The sequence below is a fragment of the Heptranchias perlo genome, chromosome 7, assembly GCF_035084215.1.
Source record: "Heptranchias perlo isolate sHepPer1 chromosome 7, sHepPer1.hap1, whole genome shotgun sequence".
In the NCBI taxonomy this organism is placed as follows: domain Eukaryota; kingdom Metazoa; phylum Chordata; class Chondrichthyes; order Hexanchiformes; family Hexanchidae; genus Heptranchias; species Heptranchias perlo.
This window is the reverse complement of record NC_090331.1, coordinates 43,603,456-43,630,300: the sequence shown is the minus strand read 5'-3', so window position 1 is coordinate 43,630,300 and position 26,845 is coordinate 43,603,456. Positions and strand designations below refer to the sequence as shown.

The following is a 26,845-nucleotide window of genomic DNA, read 5'->3' as shown; positions in this document are numbered from 1 at the left end:
CCTGCTGACGCGCATTGAAGACACAAAACCTGAAAATAAAATTGCAGCTAGGTATCCGTGTTGAAATCAGACATTCCGATGTGCGGAAACCTCTTCCGGGTTTGCGCCCACTATCACCCTCAGAACCCGCCTCTGCGTTATTGGGCCAATTTTAGTCTGTAGGTGAAAAGCAAGATGTGCCAAACTTTCACACAGTGATTCGGAGGCGGTGTTGTGTGTTGAAGCAATACTTTTAGCTGCATCATTTCAAGATGTCTGAGCAAGACTCTAAGAACATTGCTTGAGTTTTGATGTACACTGAACTTTTTTTTTCTTTCAGTAAAGTATTACGCAAACTTAACTGTTGGGCGGAGTGGAAGAGCTGAGCAAAATTCTTTATGGATTAGATTCTGTTCTTTTCTGTATGGTGTTCAAATGCATAGGAACATATAATTTAAGTTATGGATGTCATGTTGAAGTTGGGTGTACTGTGTCATTAAAACCGGATCTCTTAAAGGGTGGCTTATTGATTTATTCGACCTAAATTCTTTATATTAGAAATTAAGAGTAGCTCAGCTTCAAGGTTACAAATTGCTCATAGCAGCTGTGCTTTTTCTCCAGAGGTTATTTCACTGCCAGTCGGCTTATTTACATGCTGTTGGGTGCTGCAGCATCTTCATTCCAACATTCATGGATGAAATCTTCAGTTCATTACAATTTTATATAGTTAAAATAAATTTTTATTGATTATTAAGTGCAACATTTTACTTGCTACACACTTTTCACCGAAGTGCCAGTTAAATGTTTCCAGTTTTATTCTGGTTTATGAAAACTAATTATCGCCATTAGAAATTATTAGACTGCAGAATGTGTTACAGATGTATTCTGGCTACTGCCCTGACAGTTGTAGGCAAGAAGTTGCATTCAACAAAACAAAATAGGAAAATTGCTGGTGTTTTTTCCTGACTAGCTCCCATTATTTTAGTTTATTCTGCCATTACTACTCATTTATTGCATTTCCAAATCAGTAGGCCATCATTTGTTCCACATGCAAATGAGTGGGCCGTCTTCCAAATGAGGAAAATAGAGGGTCTTGCTGAAATTTTTATACCCTCACTGCAGTTGTGAGTGATGTGATCTCCTGCACGTGATGCATGAAAGGCTTCGCTGTGGATTTGAATCTCAGTTCTTTCTCTTGCATGATCAGCAATAGGCTTTTTGCTGTTCGACACTTCAAATGTGGATGTTTAATCAGTAATAGCTCATGGTAGAAAAAGAAATGAATTACTCCTGTATTCTATAATATATAATATTCGCAAATGGGCTGATCTACTGATCTTTATTATTCAATATAGCCTAAACGGGACAGCTCAGCTCACCCTCACTTTGGTCTTCAGCTGGCAGGCCAAAATCTCTCTCTACGCCTGTGATGTGTTGTTTTACTTTTCTCAACCTGTGGTCTCCCTGCCGCATATTTCATAGTTTGGATGTTGTGGGCGTGCTTTTGAGGGTATTAAATTAACTATTCTACATGAGAGACCATATTCCTCAGTTTCTAGGTCTCTGAGCCGTCTGACTTGTACCTCAACTGGTTCAGATACTTAAGGGTGCAAGTTTCTTGAGACCTTGGACTTCCATAATAATGCAGCTTTTCCTTTCCTCATGAACTGATGTGCACCAACCTACTGAAATTATACGGTGGGCCAATATTATGAAGAGGAATGTATTACTTGGGCAACTATCCTAATGTCCTCAGTTTTGGTTTTAGCGACCAGAACACACTAAATTTGAAGTTTTGTTCCTCTATATTGTGGAGCAGCAGAAGGGCTGTTGCTGATGATGCAAGAAAAATAAGTGAGGCTCTTTGGAATGGTATGAAGTCCTGCACCAAACTTGGTCAGATACAGCACCTAGGAGGCCACGAAAGAATCTCCCTCCCTAGTTGCACTTGATCTGCAGTTGATTAATATATCCTTTTATTAACATTTTTGTTTCTTGTAATAGTAACATCAAAATAATGACTCCTCAGCTGATTTGCAAAAGTATTTGTTTTGACTGGAAGAAATATTTAGAAATTCAAAATAGGGGAAGCAGAATATTAGTGTGCTTTTACTCCAATAACATATAGAAAGATTTTAAAAAGCTATTAGTGATAACAGTTAAGAAATTAAGACAGCTGGCTGAAAGTTATCGATTTACCATCTGTATTAGCAATTAGTACCAATTTAACGATGTATATAGCGTGTTGAACTGAGTGTTTTCAGATATTTTTGAAAAAAGTTTTTTTTTGTGGTTTAATTTGAACCTTTTAAAAATGTGTAAAATTCAAGGGAAAGATAAGTGGTGGGAAAAAATAATTTGCACAGTTGTAAAAGGTTGTGTGCATACAATCTCTATTCCATTCTCAGCATATTCTCTGTGTGAGTGTGCAAAAAGTAAAAGTATTACCCTGGAACTTAACTTAATTGGAATGCAGAGCAGGAAGAAAAAGCATGGCATTTTGGGAAGCTAGAAGACGGCATTTGAGTTCAAGTGAATATATTGGGGACAAAATGGGTTTTTATTGCAGGATAATCAAATGTCTTTTTTTTAACAAAGGGTGAAGATCTGGAGCAGGGGAAACAATGTAAAAATCAGTAACAGCTGAAAATGCAACACCCTAATTGTGTGTAATCAGCCCTGTAGTACCCATTTCACTTATGTTTCTTTATGTGCAGTGTGATAGGTTCATAAGTGGTCCTGCTTTAATAGATACACTGTGAGAATTAAAAGGTATGATTGTAATCTCTTCACGGTAATCCTTATTTTAACAGAATATTGACAAAACTATTGATGTACTTGTTACATTTTATTTGATAAATAATACTTCAAAGTTGTTACTAAAATACCACATTTTTATTATTGCAGTATACATTTCTTGCTATGGTATAAATTCTAGTTACTGTCACTTATCAATAATAGATTTTTTTTTAAGTGGGTAGTTTCAGTTGACTATTATTGAAGTGTTACAAGAGTTAAAAGAGCTCCTGATGTCTGGAACAATAAAAGGAAAAAACTTCAGCCTTGTATGCTGAAGTAGTTTCTCGGTGAAAACCATCCAATGTAAGCTATAGTTGAGAGCAGTCTGATGCACACACAACAGGCTGATGTAGCCAGCAGGAGTGCGTAACTTGTATACATGGCCAGCTTCCCTGCATGTCTTTACTCTTCTCATTCATTGCACCAATGAAGGAAGAATGCCTGTCTGCTGTCGAGCTACTGATTAATTTCAGACGGACAGCTCAGCACCGGCGTAAACCATGATTAACCAGCTTTACACTGTTGCAGAATACTAGTTCTTTGAAGGGGCTTTCAGAATTTAAGGGCATTGTTATCCTGTAGCCTTGACTAATCAACTCTATGAAGGAATAAATTAATCCCCTGTACTAGTTGTTATGTTTTGGGATACTGGCATCATTGCAGAGAGTGTGCCAAGTGTAATTACAAGTTGAGTACTGCCAATGTCTGGATTAAGTCGCTGGTGCAGAAGAACCATTTAGTTATGCAGCAGTTCTGTGCTAAAAAATGTTCAGGGTTTCACTAAAGGATTCATGAGCTGCTGGATTCTATCAAGGGAAATGGCTTAAAATGTTGTGCCCATTGCTTTCCTGTTTGCTACTTTTCACTTAAGTGTGTAAGTATGGTATTTACTGAAGTTGTGAAAATGTGAATCTACAGAAACTGAAGTTATTGACATATGCATTGTTAATGATATCAAGAATATTTAGGGCATTAATTTGTAATGTCAATAATTGGTCTGTCATTTTTAGTTTTTTTTTACTACATACACCTCTGAATTGCACAACACAACTTGAAAAATGCCTGGGTATGGTTTTGACAAGTATAGTGATTTTGCATGGTTTGACCCTTTGTTGTCACAGCAACTAGTTCAGCAAAGCTGGAAGATTTGAGTTATCTGGATGAAAGGAGCACACCACTGCGTACCTCTATTAGGATGCCTTGGCATAACACAGCTGGAGGAAGAGTACAGCAAAATGTAAAAGGTGTGATATTGCAATATATATACTTTTTATGTTTTTGAAGGAAATCACAAAATTGTCTTATAGGTTAGAAATGCTGAAGTATGGTTCATTACATAACTTTAAACAATATTTTCATGTTTTTCAAATCTTTATTGTAAAAACCTGTAAGTTATGATGGATAAGCTATAGATATAAACAAACTTATTGGGGCCATTATCATATGTGCTTGACTAATTCCATTGCTTTTCTGTCATGGGCTCAGGTTGAAATGGGAAAAATATTTTTTCATTGTCCTACTTTTAGTGCAATATTCTTTAAATACGTTACTTTCTGCTGTAATTGAATATCAGTAATGTCCGAAACTGGTAGCTGCTTTAACTTTCCGTGAGGGGGAAAGAAAATCAACTCAACTATACTTTTTCAAAATTGGAATCCTTTTAAGTTCTGATCTTCATGTGGCATTTTTAATGATGCCCATGACTCATTATAGTTATAAACAATTTTACAACACCAAGTTATAGTCCAGCAATTTTATTGTAAATTCACAAGCTTTCGGAGGCTTTCTCCTTCCTCAGGTGAACGTTGTTGGAAATGAAATCCTCGAAATGAGATCGCATTTATAAATCACAGAACAATGCTTGGTGATTACAGACAGTTTTTTCAACTGCCCGTTGCCAAGGCAATCAGTGTGTAGACAGGCAGGTGTTACCTGCAAGGTCTCTGAATATACAAATCACCAAAAAAACCCCAAAAAAAAACAGAGATAGAGAGGTAGAAACATAGAAAAGACAGCAACTGACCCGTTATATTAAAAACAGATAACATTTGTTCGCTGGTGGGGTAACGTGTGGCGTGACATAAACCCAAGATCCCGGTTGAGGCCGTCCTCATGGGTGCGGAACTTGGATATCAATTTCTGCTCGACGATTTTGCGTTGTGTGTCTCGAAGGCCGCCTTGGAGTACGCTTACCCGAAGGTCGGTGGCTGAATGTCCTTGACTGCTGAAGTGTTCCCCGACTGGGAGGGAACCCTCCTTTTTTTTTTATTCGTTCACGGGATGTGGGCGTCGCTGGCAAGGCCAGCGTTTATTGCCCATCCCTAATTGCCCTTGAGAAGGTGGTGGTGAGCCGCCTTCTTGAGCGAGATTTTACAACTGAGTGGCTTGCTAGGCCATTTCAGAGGGCAATTAAGAATCAACCACATTGCTGTGGGTCTGTTTGGTGATTGTTGCGCGGTGTCCGTTCATCCGTTGTCGCAGCGTCTGCATGGTCTCGCCAATGTACCATGCTCTGGGGCATCCTTTCCTGCAACGTATGAGGTAGACAACGTTGGCTGAGTCACAGGAGTATGAACCATGCACCTGGTGGGTGGTGTCCTCTCGTGTGATGGTGGTATCTGTGTCGATGATCTGGCATGTCTTGCAGAGGTTACCGTGGCAGGGTTGTGTGGTGTCGTGGACGCTGTTCTCTTGAAAGCTAGGTAATTTGCTGCGAACGGTGGTCTGTTTGAGGTTTGGTGGCTGTTTAAAGGCGAGTAGTGGAGGTGTGGGGATGGCCATAGCGAGGTGTTCGTCGTCATTGATGACATGTTGAAGGCTGCGGAGAACATGGCGTAGTTTCTCCGCTCCGGGGAAGTACTGGACGACAAAGGGTACTCTGTTGGTTGCGTCCCGTGTTAGTCTCCTGAGGAGGTCTATGCGATTTTTCGCTGTGGCCCGTCGGAACTGTCGATCGATGAGTCGAGCGTCATATCCCGTTCTTACTAGGGTGTCTTTCAGCGTCTGTAGGTGTCCATCGCGTTCCTCCTCGTCTGAGCAGATCCTGTGTATTGGCAGCGCCTGTCCATAGGGGATGGCCTCTTTGACATGGTTAGGGTGGAAGCTGGAAAAGTGGAGCATCGTGAGGTTGTCCGTGGGCTTGCGGTAGAGTGAGGTGCTGAGGTGCCCGTCTTTGATGGAGATTCGTGTGTCCAAAAAAGAAACTGATTCTGAGGAGTAGTCCATGGTGAGCTTGATGGTGGGATGGAACTTGTTGATGTTATCGTGTAGTCTCTTTAGTGATTCCTCGCCGTGGGTCCATAGAAAGAAAATGTCGTCGATGTATCTGGTGTATAGTGTTGGTTGGAGGTCCTGTGCGGTGAAGAAGTCATGCTCGAACTTGTGCATGAAAATGTTGGCGTATTGGGGTGCGAATTTGGTCCCCATGGCTGTTCCGTGTGTTTGGGTAAAGAACTGGTTATCGAAGGTGAAGACATTGTGATCCAGGATGAAGCGGATGAGTTGTAGGATGGCGTCTGGAGATTGGCTGTTGTTGGTGTTGAGTATTGATGCTGTCGCAGCGATGCCGTCATCGTGGGGGATACTGGTGTAGAGTGCCGAGACGTCCATCGTGGTGAGAAGTGTTCCTGGTTCAACTGGTCCGTGGGTACTGAGTTTTTGTAGGAAGTCTGTAGTGTCGCGACAGAAGCTGGGGGTTCCCTGTACGATGGGTTTCAGGATGCCCTCGATGTATCCAGAGAGGTTCTCACACAGGGTTCCGTTGCCTGATACGATAGGACGTCCGGGTGTGTTGGCTTTGTGTATCTTTGGGAGGCAGTAGAAGTCTCCCACGCGGGGAGTACGTGGGATGAGAGCGCGTAGGATGCTTTGAAGGTCTGGTTTGTTGAGCTGGTGGGTGTGTTCTTTGGTCGGATCTGCGGGTAACCGTCTGTAGTGTTCCTGGTTGTCCAGTTGTCGGTATGCTTCTTTGCAATAGTCCGTTCTGTTCTGTATGACGATGGCTCCTCCTTTGTCCGCTGGTTTGATGACGATGTTGCGGTTGGTCTTGAGAGCGTTGATGGCGTTGCGTTGAGCTCGGGTGACATTCTGGACTGTCTTCTGAGTGCGGCTGATGAATCTGGCATTGACGCATTTCCTGACAGCTTGAGCATACATGTCCAGCTGAGGGCAGCGACCCTCCGGAGGAGTCCAGTGTGACTCTTTCCTCTTCGGTTGCTGTACCGCGGATCCCACTGTCTGCTGGTCCAGATCATTGATTGTCTGCTAAAGTATGCTCAAGCTGTCAGGAAATGCGTCAATGCCAGATTCATCAGCCGCACTCAGAAGACAGTCCAGAATGTCACCCGAGCTCAACGCAACGCCATCAACGCTCTAAAGACCAACCGCAACATCGTCATCAAACCAGCGGACAAAGGAGGAGCCATAGTCATACAGAACAGAACGGACTATTGCAAAGAAGCATACCGACAACTGGACAACCAGGAACACTACAGACGGTTACGCGCAGATCCGACCAAAGAACACACCCACCAGCTCAACAAACTGATCAAGACCTTCGATCCAGACCTTCAAAACATCCTACGCACTCTCATCCCACGTACTCCCCGCGTGGGAGACTTCTACTGCCTCCCAAAGATACACAAAGCCAACACACCCGGGCGTCCTATCGTATCAGGCAACGGAACCCTGTGTGAGAACCTCTCTGGATACATCGAGGGCATCCTGAAACCCATCGTACAGGGAACCCCCAGCTTCTGTCGCGACACTACAGACTTCCTACAAAAACTCAGTACCCACGGACCAGTTGAACCAGGAACACTTCTCACCACGATGGACGTCTCGGCACTCTACACCAGTATCCCCCACGATGACGGCATCGCTGCGACAGCATCAATACTCAACACCAACAACAGCCAATCTCCAGACGCCATCCTACAACTCATCCGCTTCATCCTGGATCACAATGTCTTCACCTTCGATAACCAGTTCTTCACCCAAACACACGGAACAGCCATGGGGACCAAATTCGCACCCCAATACGCCAACATTTTCATGCACAAGTTCGAGCAGGACTTCTTCACTGCACAGGACCTCTAACCAACACTATACACCAGATACATCGACGACATTTTCTTTCTATGGACCCACGGCGAGGAATCACTAAAGAGACTACACGATAACATCAACAAGTTCCATCCCACCATCAAGCTCACCATGGACTACTCCTCAGAATCAGTTTCTTTCTTGGACACACGAATCTCCATCAAAGACGGGCACCTCAGCACCTCACTCTACCGCAAGCCCACGGACAACCTCACGATGCTCCACTTTTCCAGCTTCCACCCTAACCATGTCAAAGAGGCCATCCCCTATGGACAGGCGCTGCCAATACACAGGATCTGCTCAGACGAGGAGGAACGCGATGGACACCTACAGACGCTGAAAGACGCCCTAGTAAGAACGGGATATGACGCTCGACTCATCGTTCGACACTTCCGAGGGGCCACAGCGAAAAATCGCATAGACCTTCTCAGGAGACTAACACGGGACGCAACCAACAGAGTACCCTTTGTCGTCCAGTACTTCCCCGGAGCGGAGAAACTACGCCATGTTCTCCGCAGCCTTCATGTCATCAATGACGACGAACACCTCGCTATGGCCCTCCCCACACCTCCACTACTCGCCTTTAAACAGCCACCCAACCTCAAACAGACCACCGTTCGCAGCAAATTACCTAGCTTTCAAGAGAACAGCGTCCACGACACCACACAACCCTGCCACGGTAACCTCTGCAAGACATGCCAGATCATCGACACAGATACCACCATCACACGAGAGGACACCACCCACCAGGTGCATGGTTCATACTCCTGTGACTCGGCCAACGTTGTCTGCCTCATACGTTGCAGGAAAGGATGCCCCAGAGCATGGTACATTGGCGAGACCATGCAGACGCTGCGACAACGGATGAACGGACACCGCGCAACAATCACCAAACAGACCCACAGTAATGTGGTTGATTCTTAATTGCCCTCTGAAATGGCCTAGCAAGCCACTCAGTTGTAAAATCTCGCTCAAGAAGGCGGCTCACCACCACCTTCTCAAGGGCAATTAGGGATGGGCAATAAATGCTGGCCTTGCCAGCGACGCCCACATCCCGTGAACGAATAAAAAAAAAAGGAGGGTTCCCTCCCAGTCGGGGAACACTTCAGCAGTCAAGGACATTCAGCCACCGACCTTCGGGTAAGCGTACTCCAAGGCGGCCTTCGAGACACACGACAACGCAAAATCGTCGAGCAGAAATTGATATCCAAGTTCCGCACCCATGAGGACGGCCTCAACCGGGATCTTGGGTTTATGTCACGCTACACGTTACCCCACCAGCGAACAAATGTTATCTGTTTTTAATATAACGGGTCAGTTGCTGTCTTTTCTATGTTTCTACCTCTCTATCTCTTTTTTTTTTGGTGATTTGTATATTCAGAGACCTTGCAGGTAACACCTGCCTGTCTACACACTGATTGCCTTGGCAACAGGCAGTTGAAAAAACTGTCTGTAATCACCAAGCATTGTTCTGTGATTTATAAATGCGATCTCATTTCGAGGATTTCATTTCCAACAACGTTCACCTGAGGAAGGAGAAAGCCTCCGAAAGCTTGTGAATTTAAAATAAAATTGCTGGACTATAACTTGGTGTTGTAAAATTATTTACAATTGTCAACCCCCGTCCATCACCGGCATCTCCACATCATTATAGTTAGTCATTCCTGAGGCAATGTGCTGAAATCTTGTAAGTATTAACGTTTCAAAGCCACCTTTAACTGGATATTGGGATCATTTTAACCATATAAGAAATTGTTAAATGGAATAATCACTAATCTTTCTAAATGTCTTGTATCTGAGTTTAGGCAGAAAGAATGGAAGACTGCCAGAACGACAGAGAGGAGAAGGATTAGAGAGGGGCAGATAAGCAGGGAGACAGTTGCAGGAAGAGAAAGATACAACTTTTATTTTTCAATTTTGAATGTAAACCGCACCAGAGGAAATCAACTTGCTTGTTTACAGACTGAGGATGCTGCGTATGAGCTTTCTTTACATTGCAGCTCTTGCTTTATGCATTTTGCAATACAAATAGTGATCTTAAAGTAAGAATAGGTAGAAACAAAATCATGAAAAAGTGGAAAGGAAGTTACATTTAACATTAAGAAAGTTGAAAGTGCATATTGGTGCAAATAAAAGTTGAAAGAATGTAGATCGGCGAGAATGATAAATTTAAATAATGCAGATGGGTGGGAATGAAAGGGAAGAGGTGTGCATGATTACAGTGCTACAATTTTCCACTTTACACAATTACTGTAATTCTTACTGTATGACACTTACCCTGTCTCTAAATGTACAAATGGTTTTAGATCCATCCACCCCCCCCCCCCCCCACCGTGAAGTCGTGAAATAGTACCTGTTGTGTATAAACAAAATCATTTTGTGGTCTGCTTTCTAAACATTTTGATGTTTGATGCTTGTCTGGGTTTCATGCCATTTTTCAAACTAAAATTATGGCCCTAAATGCATAAAATTGCAATAGATTAGGATTGATCACCAGTTAAGTTTGCATGCTGTATTGTTGGACCCTACAATTCAGTTGATAGATCTTTTGAAAAGTGGTTCCTTCGCACAAGTTCACTAAAATGTCTGCAGATCGGTAGATGGATTGAAATACTAACACATAGTTTGAGGAATTCACACCTACAGTAAGTAAGAATATCCTTTTGCCTTAACTTTAGGGTTGAGGAACTGTAACTTAGAAGATCAACATTTATAATATGAACTATAATTTTATGTTTACATCTTGATTTTAACCTTGGAATCCCCTATATTGTTAATGTGCTATCCCCTGCTTTCTCTGTTTGGAGTTTATACCTAAAATATGTTAGAACACAAATCATGCTGCCATGACACAAAATGCCATTCCACACCACATTGTAATATGGATGCAGTTTACATTTGAGAGAAAGTAGCTTGATTCTGTTGGTCATATTCAAAATACTATGCTTTGGTACCACCTTCAAAGTGGCACCGGAAATTTATAATGGCTTGTAAGTTTCACCAGTGTTGTTGCTATTATATTTTCATGCCAAATTGTCTCACACTTGAATGGGGTATCAGAGTGTTGATTTTAGGGTTTCTGAGTACCCAGTTTATTTTGATGAAAGAAAGGGGAACTGCCACTGTAAAGACATAAATAAAGATGATTCCTATACAAGTGTAAAGTGAAGACCACTGGAGGCGATTCTTCAAAGTTTTTAGCTACTTATTTGAAAATATTATAGTGGCACTAATAATGTAACTTAGTTTACAGTGGTGGTTACTCTCCTCATTTTACCAAACAACCCTATCAAAGTAGTCGATTTTTAGCACAGTTGCGATGATCTTCTCGGTCATAAAAGGGTACCAGTGGGTAGCTTTTGAACAGATATGATTATAATATGATCTATAATAGAAAATGGGCTAATAAATATATTACATGAAATGCTAATTGCTTTGTTAAATTCTAGACTGGAAAGGTTGAATAATTATGTTCAGTCATTATATTTATGCTGAACTAAATTTAATTCTTGATATTCAGAACTAATTTTTTACATCTGCCTTGATGGTATAAAATACTGTGACATAGTTAGATTGCAATCTTTAATGACGTATGTGAGAGGTGTGCTGTGATATCACATAAATACCAAATCAGATTTTTATTCAAAACGTAAGATTGAAATGATATGTTATAGTTAAAACTTGTGTGAAGTTAATAGTTCTGGGCAGTGAAGTAACTGGAAGTGTTTTGGTTTAGTTTCTCGATGCAATACATACACTTAGCTCTTAATGGGCAGAGATTTAGCTTTATGATTTTTGCATGCTAAAGTAAAATATACTTGCCACTTACTAATGACCAAGAAAATTGTAGTGCTGTTCTGAGCACATTTTTAAAGAGACTTCAGTGATGAAAATTAATACAGTGTTTTTTAAAATTTTTTTAGCACGATTTACTCCCTACAAGCCAGTTGATATTGTGTTAAAGCCATTATTGTTTGAGGTACCAAGCATTACTACAGATTCAATATTTATTGGTCGGGATTGGCTGTTCCAAAAGATGGATGAGAACCTGAAAAATGGAGCGACTCCAGAGAGCAAAGGAACAGTTATTGTTGGAAATGTTGGATTTGGGAAAACAGCTATTATTTCCAGGCTGGTGGCACTGAGCTGTCATGGAGGTCGGATGAGACAAATTGCATCAAACAACCCCAGCATATTCTCAAAAAGTGAGTTCCCTGTCCGCAATACTTGAATTATGGTGCAACTAAACCAAGGAAGATCCAGAAAAGGAATTCATTCAGCTCATCGCTAAATGAGTTCCAGTATTCTGCTAATAAAGTGGCAATGTTAGTAATCACACATAAATGAAATGTGCACTGTGCTTGGAGGTAAACACTGTTGTTAATAAGGTCACTTAAAATACTTTGTATTCATTTAAGTAATAGACGGGATAACATTGCAAATTAAGATAAATGCATGTTCTTTCGTGTATGGAGAAATAAACAGCGTACGTAATAAAAGGGACACATCAAAATCAACATTGTAAAGTACAGCTAACAAGTTTTATCTCTTATTTTGTGTGGGCTTTATGGGGATGTGCCTATTGGCCATGTCCTATAATTATTAGATATAATGGAAGTTAGATCTGTACTTATCTGTACATATTAATGTTTGATCTCGGATAATTAGATTTTAAAGAAACTTTTAAGCAGTTTTTTTCCATTTGACACTAGATTAGCGTTAAGTTGTTCATGTATGAGTACCGAACATTGCAAAATATTTTTATTATGGCCAAAATATTTAAACTAAAACACAGGTGTAGTTTATGGTTTGTGCTTTAAAACATAGGCTTTGAAAGAAATTCATCTTATTTTTGTTTGCCATCAGATTTCTGTATTTTTCTCTTTGTTGAGCCAGCACATTATTTACATTGCTATATGCTAATACACAATTTCTACAGTGATAGCACACTTATTTCTTTTAGGTAGCTGACTCTGTCTTATAGGAATTAGGACAAGAGGTCCCTGAGTGTCAATATTTGTATCGAATTATCCATATAAAAATGTTTGAAAACTCCGGATCTTGCTGGAGTGGGGCATCTCACAGCGTACCCCATTGGTTCGACTTTTTTCTGAACCCTTCAGCTCAAATATAATTTGCCGTAAGTTGCTGGAAGTGCAAGTGATCATGGTGTGGAGAGGGCAGTGGGGCACCTGGGACCTTAGTTAACGTCAGCCAACAGTGTTTCTCCTTAACCAATGAGATTTAAGGATTGAGAAAGAAACAGGAACGATGGAAAAGGAGGATGAATTAGAGTCAAATCAGGTAGAGATAGAGAAATAAAGAGACTGAGAGGGAGAAAAAGTGACAGAAAGGAAAAGTAAGAAAAAAAAGTAAAAATTTGAAGTGTTTAAAATCTCTTAACAACAATTGACTGGAGGAATGAGATTGAATAGTTTCAATTGTTCCCATTCTGGGCCAGAAGTTGATTGACATTGCATTAATAAATATCATGGTGTTAAAAAGGTACTTGCGCTCTTAATTACTGGACTTAACTTTCATTAGTAAGTTTAATGGGCAATTAACGTGCAAATCCAGCAAGTTCTTAAAAATAACGGGGCTAAGGGCGCGATACCGTTTGTGCGATGCAAACACCAGAATGGTGTAAATCAACCAGCAAGTTCTGGAGATTCGCATCTCACGGTGTATCTCTTAATCCCCTGAATTTGCAGGCCGATTTGCACATCAATAACGGCGTGCGTCGTTAATAAGCCTTTTTTTTCCAGCAATATCTGGTCCACTTACTTTAAACTCCAAAGCGTGTTCACACTAATGCTAATTGTTTGCAGCCTGGGACCTCTTTTTCTAGTAATCCTTTCATACCTGTGTATACTTTGCTTTGTGAATGATTTGACAACCCCTGCAACAACCTTCATTTGGGGTGGGGGAGCAAGATGGATGCTGTTTAAAGTTCTAATTTTCATTTAATTATTACAATTAATCTATTTAAACTGTCAATAGGTGCAGATCTACACCAGGAACTTCCACTGAGTCAACCACCCCAAATCTCTTCTCCCTTTCATAGTACCAACACTTTGATCAGTGGGAGTTATCCTGGAACCCCTGAGCTACAAAGACAAAGGGAAGAAGCTTTGAAGAGACTTGCAACACAGGTAAACTGCGCCATCACTTTGGCAATAACTTTTGGATGTAGAGAAATTAGCTTTTACTGGCCAGATTTTCCTTATGAAGGGACACTGATTTATGGTGATTGCATGGATTCCGAAACTAAGCAGTATTTTGGGAGTGGCATTACACAATGCTGTCTATTTTTTTTCTATAACAAAGGAGTAAGAAAGGCCTTACCTATAATAAATGTAAGGAATCTTACAACACCAGGTTAAAGTCCAACAGTTTTATTTGAAAATCACAAGCTTTTGGAGGCTTTCTCCTTCATCTCCTTCACCTGACGAAGGAGAAAGCCTCCGAAAGCTTGTGATTTTCACATAAAACTGTTGGACTATAACCTGGTGTTGTAAGATTCCTTACATTTGTCAACCCCAGTCTATCACCGGCATCTCCACATCATGGTTACCTATAATATGCTAAGAGATTGCTGTTGTCTGGTTACTGGTTTACAGTGATTGAATACGTCAAACTCTTCATTTTGTGGGATTTTGTATTTTTTTTTACAAGTGTTCTGGGAATCACCTTCCATGGTTCCATCCCATTTTTCTATGAAAGCCAAAAGTCAGTGGCTCTCTCCACAACATTTCTATGTTTATAGAATGATCACAGAACTTCATTTCATTATTCTGAGCAACAATTTTGCCTATTTTTTTATTAAAATATATATAGTTGTGGGTTCACTTTGCTCCCTTCCCTCATTGTGTGCATTAATTCGAGAAGGCGGACAGCAAAACACTACCAAAGTTCTGTAATTGATTGTCAGGAGGTGTATGAACAGCTGGGAGTGGCTATTTTCCAATAAGGAGGTATGTGTACGAGGAAATATGATGGCATGGCTGAGATCAGGAACTCCCCACGTGAGAAGCTGCAGAACTTCATTGTGTAATTTTACAATATGATGGATTTCATTTTTGGCAAATCACACTGAAAACTTTTTTGCCAGTCCAAAGCCAGGCAGAGACTGAGTTTAATAATGGAGTTGTCCATAAAATACATCCTAGTAGTTAAACAGAAGTTATGCATTAAGCCATGTTCGCAACGCAGAGCATGTATATACTTTCTCTGCCATTACCTGCTTACTCACTATTTGAATAGTAAGCTGCTTACTTTCCATTTAAAATACAGCAAATAAGTTGATAGCAAGCTGCCTTTCAATTTTTTTTTCCCCCAAAAAGTAACTAAACTTTATAACCAGGTTAAAAATACAAACATTATAGTTTTAAAAAATTAAGTTCTGTTAAGTTGACGCTTAATTCATTGTTAAGTATTTGAGTACTGTATTTGTTTTTGAACAGTGTATAAAGCCTTTCCCATTTCTCTGTTCATGTGGCACTGGTCGCTGAATCATCCAGAATTAGAGACTGGCTTACCACATTGTAAGATGCATTTTATTTTATGTTTAGATTGGGGCTGTATGACAGATTATTAAACCTTCCTTAACCCCACACACCCACACACACACACACCCCACCTCAAATGTAATACCAGAAAGTATGGTTTATTCTGTTTGACAGGGACCGACAGGAAACTCCAATGAAATTTGAACTGCAAATAACCAAGCTTTGCAAGGATATAAAAACATAAGTGTTTGCCTTTCCCAAAATTGCACTGTTTTGAACAATCAGATGAAAGCTGCAGAAATAAAAATCCCAAGTTACAGTGGTTGAATTGTGTCATGCATCTATTTTCAGTAATTGTATAGTACCGGCAGCCCATAAATTGATGAATGGCTCCATGACTGTAATCCCTTATTGGTTTTTGGGCAGTCAATTGGCATCTCGAGTGGACAGGAACCAGCAGTGCCTCCTGAACCTAGAATCTTTCAGAATACATCTGTGAAGCCAGGGGTTAGGTTTGGCTTTATTTAATCAACACTGTTGTTTTAAAAAAAAATTAGGTCCCAGGTTATTAAATCTGAATCCTTCCCCCATCAGAACCACTGAAAATATTTCTTATAAAATATGACGGTATTTGACTTATTCTTTCCCAAGGCAAACCTTTTTCACCAGAAAGGCGCAATTCATTGTTAAGGAACCCCTATCCTATAATAATCACTGCATGACAAGTAAATAGGTATGACAACCAGATTCTAGCATTTAAAATGAATTCACCCAAAATTCAAAACCTGCATCAACAAAAAATTCTCTTCCATGTGTGAATGATAACAAAAAGAAAAATTTGTGAATCGGCAGAAAGAGTTTCCGGAACCAGAAACAGATCTGACGAATTAACTTAGATGTTTTTGCACTGGGCATCTGTAGACATGAGATTTTTTTTTTGAACTTCCATCCCTGGATTACTGAACTGCCAGTCATAAAAATTAACTATGTAGTTGAAAATTAGATGGATGGCTACTATAAACAGCACTTCAAAAATAATGTATCGGGATGCTTTTTAAAATAAAATCTAAACTGTAACTCACATAGATCGCATCAGGTGATGGGAACCTTAAATTTCCTACAATTATATTCCAATTATCTGAAAATTGTGATGGTGAGGTTTCTGAAGAAAATAGAAGCAACATTACTGAAAAGAATCACTTTTTTGCTGAGCTGGAGGCTAATACATTCAGCAGAGCACTGAGCTGAATGTTTTGAACACTCTGTTTTTATGCTAGTACAGTCATACACTTATAATTGTTCTTTACATAGTCTAAATTATTACTGAATATGAATGCCGTTAGAGTACTGCGTGCAGTATTGGGTTCCACACTATAGGATGAACATTGAGGCTTTTAAGAGGGTGCAGCACAGATTTACTGGGATACTGCTTGGTATGAGGAAATACAAAGAAGTACTTGAAAAATTGGAGATTTTTTCGTTAGAACAACGCAAATTACAGGGCAATATAATAGAAGTGTTTAAAATGATTAATAGATAGGATAGGTAGAAGCCAATTATTTCTAGGTGGGTGAATGTGGTAAGAACAATTTTCTCATATGGAGGGTAAACACTGACATGGACTGGTTGGACCGAATGGCCTGTTTCCATGTTGTAACTTCTGTGTACTCGATGTTATCCCTTTTTTCCATTTTGAATAGAGGTGTTACATTGACGGTCCTCTAGTCCTCTGGCATAATTTTCATATCTGGGGATGTTTGAAAGGTTATGGTCCCGGTCCCAGTCCCAGACCCTGACCACCTTCGTACTGCGAATATCAATCCTCCCAGTGACACTAGATTTGCAATTCTACCCGCTCAATACTCCTGAATTCCCCCTCCCCCCTCATCTCAGTGGATCAATTTTTTGGCATCACTTTGATTCTTCTGGACCCCAAGAGCCCATTCTCAGCCCTCCAAGATCCCAGGGGCACTGTCCAAGCATTTTCCAACTCCTGAGACACCATTCCCAGTGCTTTGAGCCTGGGACTTAATGCCCATTGTTCGCATACCCAGCAGGTATCTTCCCTATTGTCTGCAGACCTACGGACCCCTCTCTCAAATGCATACAGACCCTGGAACCTACCCCCATTACTCCCAAACCCTGGGGTTCCATTTCCCATTGGTCCCAGATGCTTGGACTTCTTCTTAATGCTACCAGATTCCAGGATCCCACTCCAATCCTTCCAGACTTCAGATCCTCTCAAAGTCCACAAACCCCTACTCCCATTGTTCCCACACACCCGTAAAGTCTACATATGCCATACGCTTGGACCCCCATTAATACTTCCAAATCCCAAGACTCCCTCCCTTTGTGCCAAAACCGAAGTAACTCACCCTGCAGAATCTAAACGCTGCCACCACAGTGTTTTCAAGCTCCAGCACTACCACCCATGTTCCACCAAACTCACTCTACTGCTGTGTAATTCCTACTTCCTTGCAACCTGTTCCATCCAGCCTACTACATTGTTGTTTATTCCAGGCTTTGAAAAATGATGAGATAAAATTGAGTATATAAGTAAAGAAATGTACAATAATAACCAAGGCAACTACCTTAAATTTCTATGGAAATTTGGACATAGTCGCAGAGTTCAAGTTCATAAATACTGGCAACACTCCCAGAATACTGTTTAATGAAAAGAGAATTAAACTTCCTAAAGCAGCATATCTTTTGACTCATCATGAGCAATGCAACAGAAGAATCACTGGAAATATGATCAAAACCATGTATTTAGCGCCATGTGTTGTCAAGCTTCTCTTGTCACGCCTTGGGCATTGCATTTTATATGAAAATTTCTTGGTTTTTTTTATTCGTTCATGGGATGGTGGGCATTGCTGGCAAGGCCAGCATTTATTGCCCATCCCTAATTGCCCATGAGAAGGTAGTGGTGAACCACCTTCTTGAACCGCTGCAGTATGTGTGGTGAAGGTTCTCCCACAGTGTTGCTAGGTAGGGAGTTCCAGGATTTTGACCCAGCGATGATGAAGGAACGGCGATATATTTCCAAGTCGGGTTGGTGTGTGACTTGTATCCTAAACAGCTAACAGCTTAGTATTTGAGCTCAATTTTCTGCCTAATTGTTACATGATATGGACTGTTAGGGTACATTCTTGGTATTGTAGTTCCATAGAACCAGGGTAAAAATAACAAAGTTTCGTGCATTGAATTTGTCCATAGCAGTTAGAAATCCTAGCAGCCACGAGCCAGCTAAAATGTCATCTCCAGGCCACAGTTAGAATGGCAGTATCATGCAGTGAAAACTTTTTACAAGCAGTTCCAACATTAAGTGACCAATTTTGGGGATAAGTGTCACAATTTTTAGGTTTATCACACTAGATATGAATGAACAGTACACATTTAAGATTGTGAGAATATATATTTTTCCTGCACACAGTATGTGAAATAATGAAGATGGAACTCATTCTCTAAGTATCATCTCTAACCACATGGTTAATGTAACCTCAACCTATCTTGGTTTTGCTTGTTAAGTTCTTATGGAACTTTAAACAACACAGCTTATGACTGTGAGTTACCAACACCCTGACTGCCTTTATGTACTCGCTCTTAGAACTGAACTGTCAATCACAGAGGGCTCCAGCCAATTAAGTACTTACCCCTATTTCCGAAGGGCTTGGAATAGCTGTCAGTTAAAGTCACCACCTGGGGTTGAGGGCATACCTGTTCATATGTCAGCAGGGGCTTTCAGGTATATGTCTGGCTCTTTCCCTAACCCCCCCACATCTTGCATCTTCAACACAATGATATCATAAGCGACCAGGTGTCAACACTGGTACTCCTGTGGGTCAGTGGAGCATTCTCTAACAATTTTGCAAGATGTTTGAGATTGTAAATAATGGCCCTTCTCGCGATGATTAATTAACACCTCAAACCCTCATTGTGTAAGCCAGAATGAACCAAGATCGTGAGGAAAATCGAATAGACAGACTGGTATAGAATTCTGTTGGGAGTTAACCCTTCTTGCATGCTGAATCTAGCATTACAAGAGTACAAGATTTTAAAAATCATCAAATACTCACTAAACTTACTGTAGCAAAATATTTTGTGATTTCTCCATTTTTTTTAATTATGCTATAAATGTTATTTTAAGCTGTGTACACTATGCAGAGCGACGAAGTAGGAAACATAGGAACAGGAGTAGGCCATTCAGCCCCTCATGCCTGCTCTGCCATTTGATAACATCATGGCTGATCTGTGATCTAACTCCAAATGTAAAATGGTGGCAGAAAATAGTGAAGAAATTACTTGATTAATTTGGTTCATTTAGTGGTAGTTGCTGCTTCCAGATTGATGGGTTTGGAAAAAAATAGTAATTTAGCTGTTCTTGTAGCGCTTGTTTAATATAAACTTATTACCTGTCTAGTTAATGGAATTGGTTTTTGATTGCTTCATATTTTATTGATATTTGAGTCAGTCTTTTTTCTCCCCCTGCGGACATGCGGCACCTTTTGAGCTGGGATGCTATTGATATGTTAGTCGCATGACTTGTGTAGATAGAACTGTATTTTTATGCTTGAAAAACACTGTACTTCAGTAAAACTTTTGTTTTGAGTCCTTCACAGTAGTAGCTTTAATAATAAATTTGGATGAAATATACACTAGCATAAGAATAAAGTGAAAGTTATTTCCCACGTTTTATATTTGTACTGTGCTTTGTTGCCAAATATCTACATGACGACTATGAAAGGCTTATATGGTTGTAGTGACCACTTAAGTGACAGACTTCAGATAGTAATGCAACACAGGTTTGTGTGTTGAAAAGTTGTGCTTTTTACGAGGATAGTTGGGGATTGTTAAATTATTTGCTGATTTAATTTTTTTATGTAAGTTTGTACATTTTTCTCATTGTTTGCTTTAAGACTGTCCCTGCCCTCAGGCCAGAAGAAGTAGACAATCTTAGATGCAGAGTTGACCTTGGTGCCCTATTGGATGCCAGGCAGTATACTTTGTGAATTGAATAAATCTCCCATACCTTGAGATGACATTTTTCAGCACATAAGATCATTTGTCTTGCACTTCTGCTGACCTGCTATAGAGGTTGGCCAATGAAGAATGCTTCTTGGCAAATGAGCTTACGTGCCTCCTCATTTCGGATATTTCCTGGCCCACCTGTGTTGCTCACTCTGTCTGAATCCTTCCTGGGCCTTCAACTCGCCCACCTTGCGTGCTTCTCGGCTGGCTCACTCACTCACCACCTGAGCACTTTCTGGCTGGCCTACTCGCTAGAACAATCATTCCCGAGTGATCCCCTGCCTGCCTGTCTGTTTGCTTACCCACCCTGCTCCTTTCTTTCCTGGCTCACTCCCCCATGCATAATGATTCCTGTCCGTCAAAAGCTGAAGGAGAGCAAGAAATGAAGTAGTGACAGAAAATGAGAGTTGAAAGAGGAGAACAAAAGAGCAAGGAGCGAGAAAATGTGAGAATTGGAGAGCAAGCATGATTGAAAGATGGAGGAGAGTGAGGGAGGTGAAGGAGTGCTCCAGAACCCCAAGTCCGCTTTGCAACAGCACCCCGTTCAATCCATTGTGAGCCAACACCACAGGAGATCACCCAGTTATATATAGAAGAAAATACAGAAACCCAATTCAAATCTTGTTCTTTTTTTGACAGGTTGTTGCCTATCACTACTGCCAGGCTGATAACACTTACACTTGCCTTGTACCAGAATTTGTCCACAGTGTAGCAGCTTTGCTTTGTCGTGCCCCTCAGCTAGCAGCATTCAGGGATTTGCTGCTGAAGGAATCACACCTGCAGAGCATGCTCAGTTTACGTTCTTGTGTCCAGGATCCCATGGTTGCATTTAAGAGAGGTATTTTGGAGCCTCTTGCAAACCTGATAAAGGGTAAGGTTCTAATAGACTTTAATTTAATGGTTTGCCTAAGATGTTTGATGAACATGTAAATAAAATGAATTTTTGCTGTAGGTATGTCCCAGCATAGGACATGCTTATTTCATTTTAAGAAATATTGTGTTTTTTTAAAAGCAGATTGCAAATATTAAAAATTAAACATTGATTTACTCGTGTCGGGCCAGATTTTGCTGGAGCGGGGCATCTCGCAGCGTGCTCCATTAAGACTTGTTCGTGCACATTTAGGTTTTAAAATTTTTTGCCCACAAAGTTGCTGGAAGTGCGAACTGATAACGGCGCAACGAGGGCAACATTGGTGAACAATGGGACCAACAGTGAATCTCCTTAACCAATGCTATTTAAGGATTAAGAAATAAACAGGAAGGACTGAGAAGGAGGGTGAATTCAGTGTCAAATCAGGTACAGAAAGAGAAATAAGGAAAGAAAAAGAAAGATTGGATTAAGAGAGAAAAAAGAGACAAAGGAATAGTAAGAAAAAACATTTTTAAATTTAAAATTTGACTTTTAAAATCTCCTAAAACAATTTGCAACCTAATGGAATGAGACTCCACACTTATAATTATTTCCTTTTTGGGCAAGAGAGTTTGTTTGGCAGTCATTAACAGTTATCACATTAAAAGGGTACTTATGCTGTTAATTACAAGACTTAACTTTCTGTGACGAGTTAAATGGGCAATTAATGTGCAAATGCAGCAACTTCATGAAAATCACGGGGAAGTTAAGCGCAAGATGCCATTTTCACTAAGCTAATGGTGGAGCGGTGCAAATCGGCCTGCAACTTGTGGCGATGTGCAATTCATGAGTTAACGCTTCTTCGCTACAAGTTGCTGGCCGATTTGCACATTAATAAGGGCGCACATCGTTCAGAAGTCGTTATTTTTTTCAGCAGAATCTGGCCCATAATGTTAATTTGTTCTGAAACATTTCTGTTGTTTGTCATTGAAAAAAATTATCGTTGGTAAAGAAATAGCAATTATGCTCAGAGACTTCTGTACTTAAATCTGTATGCTTAATGCTGCATTTTATTTCCAGAATTGAAATGACTGACTAATTGGGGATGGGAGAAATCCAAGGCATAGATGCGCTTGGGTTGATGGTGCTTTATAGCATGTGTGGAAAAGTGAGGGTTGGGAGTATTGTATTATAGCGTACTTTGTTTTATTACCTTCTTACCTCATTTCAGGCAAAATGACAACATGGTCTGGGTCACGTCACTAATGCACTTGGTGGGACACCACAGTTGGGATATGTGATAATATAGGTTCTGTGTTGTAACAAATTGTAATTAATTTTAACTTTGTCTTGCAGAAAAGAAGATCCCTGCAGATGACTATATTATTTTAGTAGATGGCTTAAATGAGGCTGAATTCCACAAGCCTGACTATGGTGATACAATTGCTTCCTTTATCACTAAAATAATTTCCAAGTTTCCATCTTGGTTAAAGCTGATTGTTACTGTACGAACCAATCTGCAGGTAAAGAGATCTTTTTACATTTTGGTCGCACTGGCTGAAATTAACATTATATCTTTTAAAAATTAACATTTATGCACTATATATTTTAATATAGTTAAATATGCACACTTTACACAATGTGATGTTGATTTTAGTGGCTCTACACTAATAAAAATTCATATTAAATTAAAGGATATGACTAGATAAGCAATGGCGAACGTTTAAAGAAATATTTCATAATTCTCAACAAATATACATTCCATTGAGGAATTAAAAACTCCACAGGAAAAGTGATCCATCCGTGGCCAGGAAGTTAAGGAGAGTATTAGATTAAAAGATGAGGCTTATAATGTTGCCAAGAAGAGTAATAAGCCTGATGTTTGGGAGAGTTTTAGAAACCAGCAAAGGATGACAAAAAAATTTATGAGGGAGAAAATAGAATATGAGAATCAACTAGCAATAAATAAAAGAACAGATTGTAGGAGCTTCTACAAGCATGTAAAAAGAAAGAGCGTACCGAAAGTAAACGTTGGTCCCTAAGAGGCTGAATGTAAGGAATCTTACAACACCAGGTTATAGTCCAACAGTTTTATTTGAAAATCACAAGCTTTCGGAGCTTACCTCCTTCGTCAGGTGAGTGAGTGACGAAGGAGGTAAGCTCCGAAAGCTTGTGATTTTCAAATAAAACTGTTGGACTATAACCTGGTGTTGTAAGATTCCTTACATTTGTCCACCCCAGTCCATCACTGGCATCTCCACATCATGCCTAAGAGGCTGAGACAGGAGAAATTATAATGGGGAATAAGCAAGTGGCAGAGACATTAAACAAGTATTTTGTATCTGTCTTCAGGTTGAAGACACAAAAACGTACCAGAAATGATGGGGAGCCAAGGGTCTAATGAGAGTGAACAATTTAAAGTAATCAATATTAGTAAAGAAAAAGTACTGGAGGAATTAATGGGACTAAAAGCCAACAAATCCCCGGGACCTGATGACCTACAACATAGGGTTCTAAAAGAGGTGGCTGCAGAGATAGTGGATGCATTGGTTGTGATCTTCCAGAATTCCCTAGATTCTAGAATGGTCCCAGTGGATTGGAAGGTAGCAAATGTAATGCCACTATTCAAGAAAGGAGGGAGAGAGAAAACAGGGAACTAACTACAAGCCAGTTAGCCTGACATCAGAAGTTGGGAAAATGCTGGAATCTATTATTAAGAACGTGGTAACAGGGCACTTAGAAAATTATAATATGATTAGGCAGCGTCAACATGGTTTTATGAAAGGGAAATCGTGTTTGACAAATCTTAGTTTTTTGAGGATTTAAGTGGCAGGGTAGATAAAGGGGAACCAGTGGATATTGTAGAATCATAGGTTACAGCACGGAAGGAGGCCATTTGGTCCATCGGGTCTGCGCCGGCTCTATGCAAAAGCAATCCAGCTAGTCCCACTCCCCTGCCCTATCCCTGTAGTCCTGCAAATTTTTTCCTTTCAAGTACTTATCCAGCTCCCTTTTGAAGGCCATGATTGAATCTGCCTCCACCACCCCCTCGGGCAGTGCATTCCAGATCCTAACCACTCAATGTGTTTTTAAAAAATAAAGTTTTTCCTCATGTCACCTTTGGTTCTTTTGCCAATCACCTTAAATCTATGTTCTCTGGTTCTTGACCCTTCCACCAATGGGAACAGTTTATCTGTATCTACTCTGTCTAGACCCTTCATGATTTTGAATACCTCTATTAAATCTCCTCGCAACCGTCTCTGATCCAAGGAGAACAACCCCAGCTTCTCCAGTCTATCCACGTAACTAAAGTCCTTCATCCCTAGAATCATTCTAGTAAATCTCTTCTGCAGCCCCTCTGAGGCAAGTACATTTGGATTTTCAAAAGGCGTTCAATAAGGTGCCACTCAAAAGGTTGTTAAACAAGATAAGGGCTCATGGGGTTGGGGGTAATATATTAGCATGGATAGAGGATTGGTTAACGCACAGAAAACAGAAAGTAGGAATAAGTGGGTCATTTTCAGGTTGGCAGGCTGTAACTAGTGGGGTGCCGCAAGGATCAGTGCTTGTGCCTCAGCTATTTACAATCTATATTAACGACTTAGATGAAGGAACCGAGTGTAATGTATCCAAGTTTGCTGATGATACAAAGCTAGGTGGGAAAGAAAGCTGTGAGGAGAATACAGAGTTTGCAAAGGGATATAAACTGGTTAAGTGAATGGGCAAGGTGGTGGCAGATGGAGTATAATGTGTGGAAATTGAGGTTATTTACTTTGGTAGGAAGAATAGAAAAACAGAATTTTTTTTTAAAATGGTGAGAAACTATTGAATGTTGATGATCAGAGGGATTTGGGTGTCCTTGTACACAAAACACACAAAGTTAACATGCAGATACAGCAAGCAATTAGGAAGGTAAATGGTATGTTGGACTTCATTGCAAGGGGATTGGCGTACAAGAGTAAAGAAGTCTTGATGCAGTTGTACAGGGCTTTGGTGAGTCCACCACCTGGAGTATTGTGTACAGTTTTGTTCTCCTTGCCCAAGGAAGGATAATACTTGCCTTTGAGGTGGTGCATTGAAGGTTCACTTGATTAATTCTTGATGAGAGGGTTGTCCTATGAGGAGAGGTTGAGTAGAAATGGGCCTATACTCTCTGGAGTTTAGAAGAATGAGAGGTGATCTCATTGAAACATAAGATTCTAAGAGGGCTTGTCAAGGTAGATGCTGTGAGGCTGTTTCCCCTGGTTGGAGAATCTAGGACTAGGGGGCATAGTCTCAGGATAAGGGGTCGGCCATTTAGGACTGAGATGAGGAGGAATTTCTTCACTCAGGGTTGTGAAGCTTTGGAATTCTCTACCCCAGTAGCCTGTGGATGCTCGGACATTGAGTATATTCAAGGCTGTGATAGATAGATTTTTGGACTCTAAGGTAATCTATGGTTATGGGGATCGGGCAGGATAGTGGAGTTGAGGTCGAAGATCTTATTGAATGGCGGAGCAGGCTTGAGGGGCCGTATGGCTTACCCCTGCTCCTATTTCTTATGTTATGTTTGCTTATACCATTTTTGTTTTATGAACTAACATTTATAGATTTGCCATAATTCGTAATTATCAAAACCAAATAATTAACTTTTGTTGGTTTGACAAAAGTCACTGAATTCCAAAAATGAAACAATCTAAACCATCCTTTAGGTACCAACTGGGTTGAATATTATATTTCATGTTGTGACATCAGAATTATAGAAAATAAAGATACAATTTCAGATTTTCAGAGATACATTGCAACAACATGTTAGTTTCAACAATTTCAACATGCATTTGCTATAAAGATTGCACAGATAAAGTTAGTAAAATAACTGAATGTAGAATTATAGTCATTTTAAGTCTCAAAACAACAACCCTGTAATCTAACTAGGCAGATCAACGAAGAGGAAAGCTTTCCGCATTGCATTGTTTTTTCTGGCATGAAAATGAATTTATTGGCTGAAAGCCAGATGGCTGGACACCAGAGCAATTAAAATGGTTGAATGTTCATTACATTCATTTGGCTGGTGAACTTTCCTTAATTGCACTTGCAGGCATTTTGTTGAAAGGATTTCAATTATTTATTGATATACTGCAAATTGATTAACAGTGTTGCTCAAGAATTTGTCATTCAGTGTGTGATCCTCATTATCAGAAGATGAGGTGATACAGTCAGCAGAAGCTGGCAATGTGCCATACCAAGTTAGCCTTTGAAAACTAAAAAATGTTCTCATCACTTAAATGTTAGTTATTTTTGTGTATGTTTGATTCTTCAGAACAATATGACACATTATGGTGATAGACAATTTTTCTCACGGGAGGGTGCCAATGTAGAGAATTACTTTAATGTGTAGGTTATGGGGCCTTTTATTTGGAAACTTAATGAGGCTGTTCAATCCATTGCTCGCTAAAATTTAAATTGGATATTTCTTTGTCATATATACTGCTAGAAAAATTAGTGTTAATTTTTAATCTTAGTTATGTGACATGTGTAAACCTATAATAAAAACATTGCATCAGTGTGCATCTCCTGTCAACTGTTCCATCTTGACTTT

General features: G+C 40.1%; 1 protein-coding gene across 2 annotated transcripts in view; it reads left to right on the top strand.

Moving 5' to 3' along the window:
* Positions 1 to 26,845, top strand: part of tanc1a (tetratricopeptide repeat, ankyrin repeat and coiled-coil containing 1a) — a 229,619-nt gene that overhangs the window by 128,975 nt on the left and 73,799 nt on the right. For both annotated transcript variants that reach the window (XM_067987420.1, XM_067987421.1), the window contains 5 exons: positions 3,900 to 4,022; positions 11,805 to 12,086; positions 13,882 to 14,033; positions 21,057 to 21,288; positions 22,624 to 22,790. In XM_067987420.1, the coding sequence (XP_067843521.1) occupies positions 3,900 to 4,022; positions 11,805 to 12,086; positions 13,882 to 14,033; positions 21,057 to 21,288; positions 22,624 to 22,790 (956 nt within the window). The remainder of the gene's footprint in view (positions 1 to 3,899; positions 4,023 to 11,804; positions 12,087 to 13,881; positions 14,034 to 21,056; positions 21,289 to 22,623; positions 22,791 to 26,845) is intronic.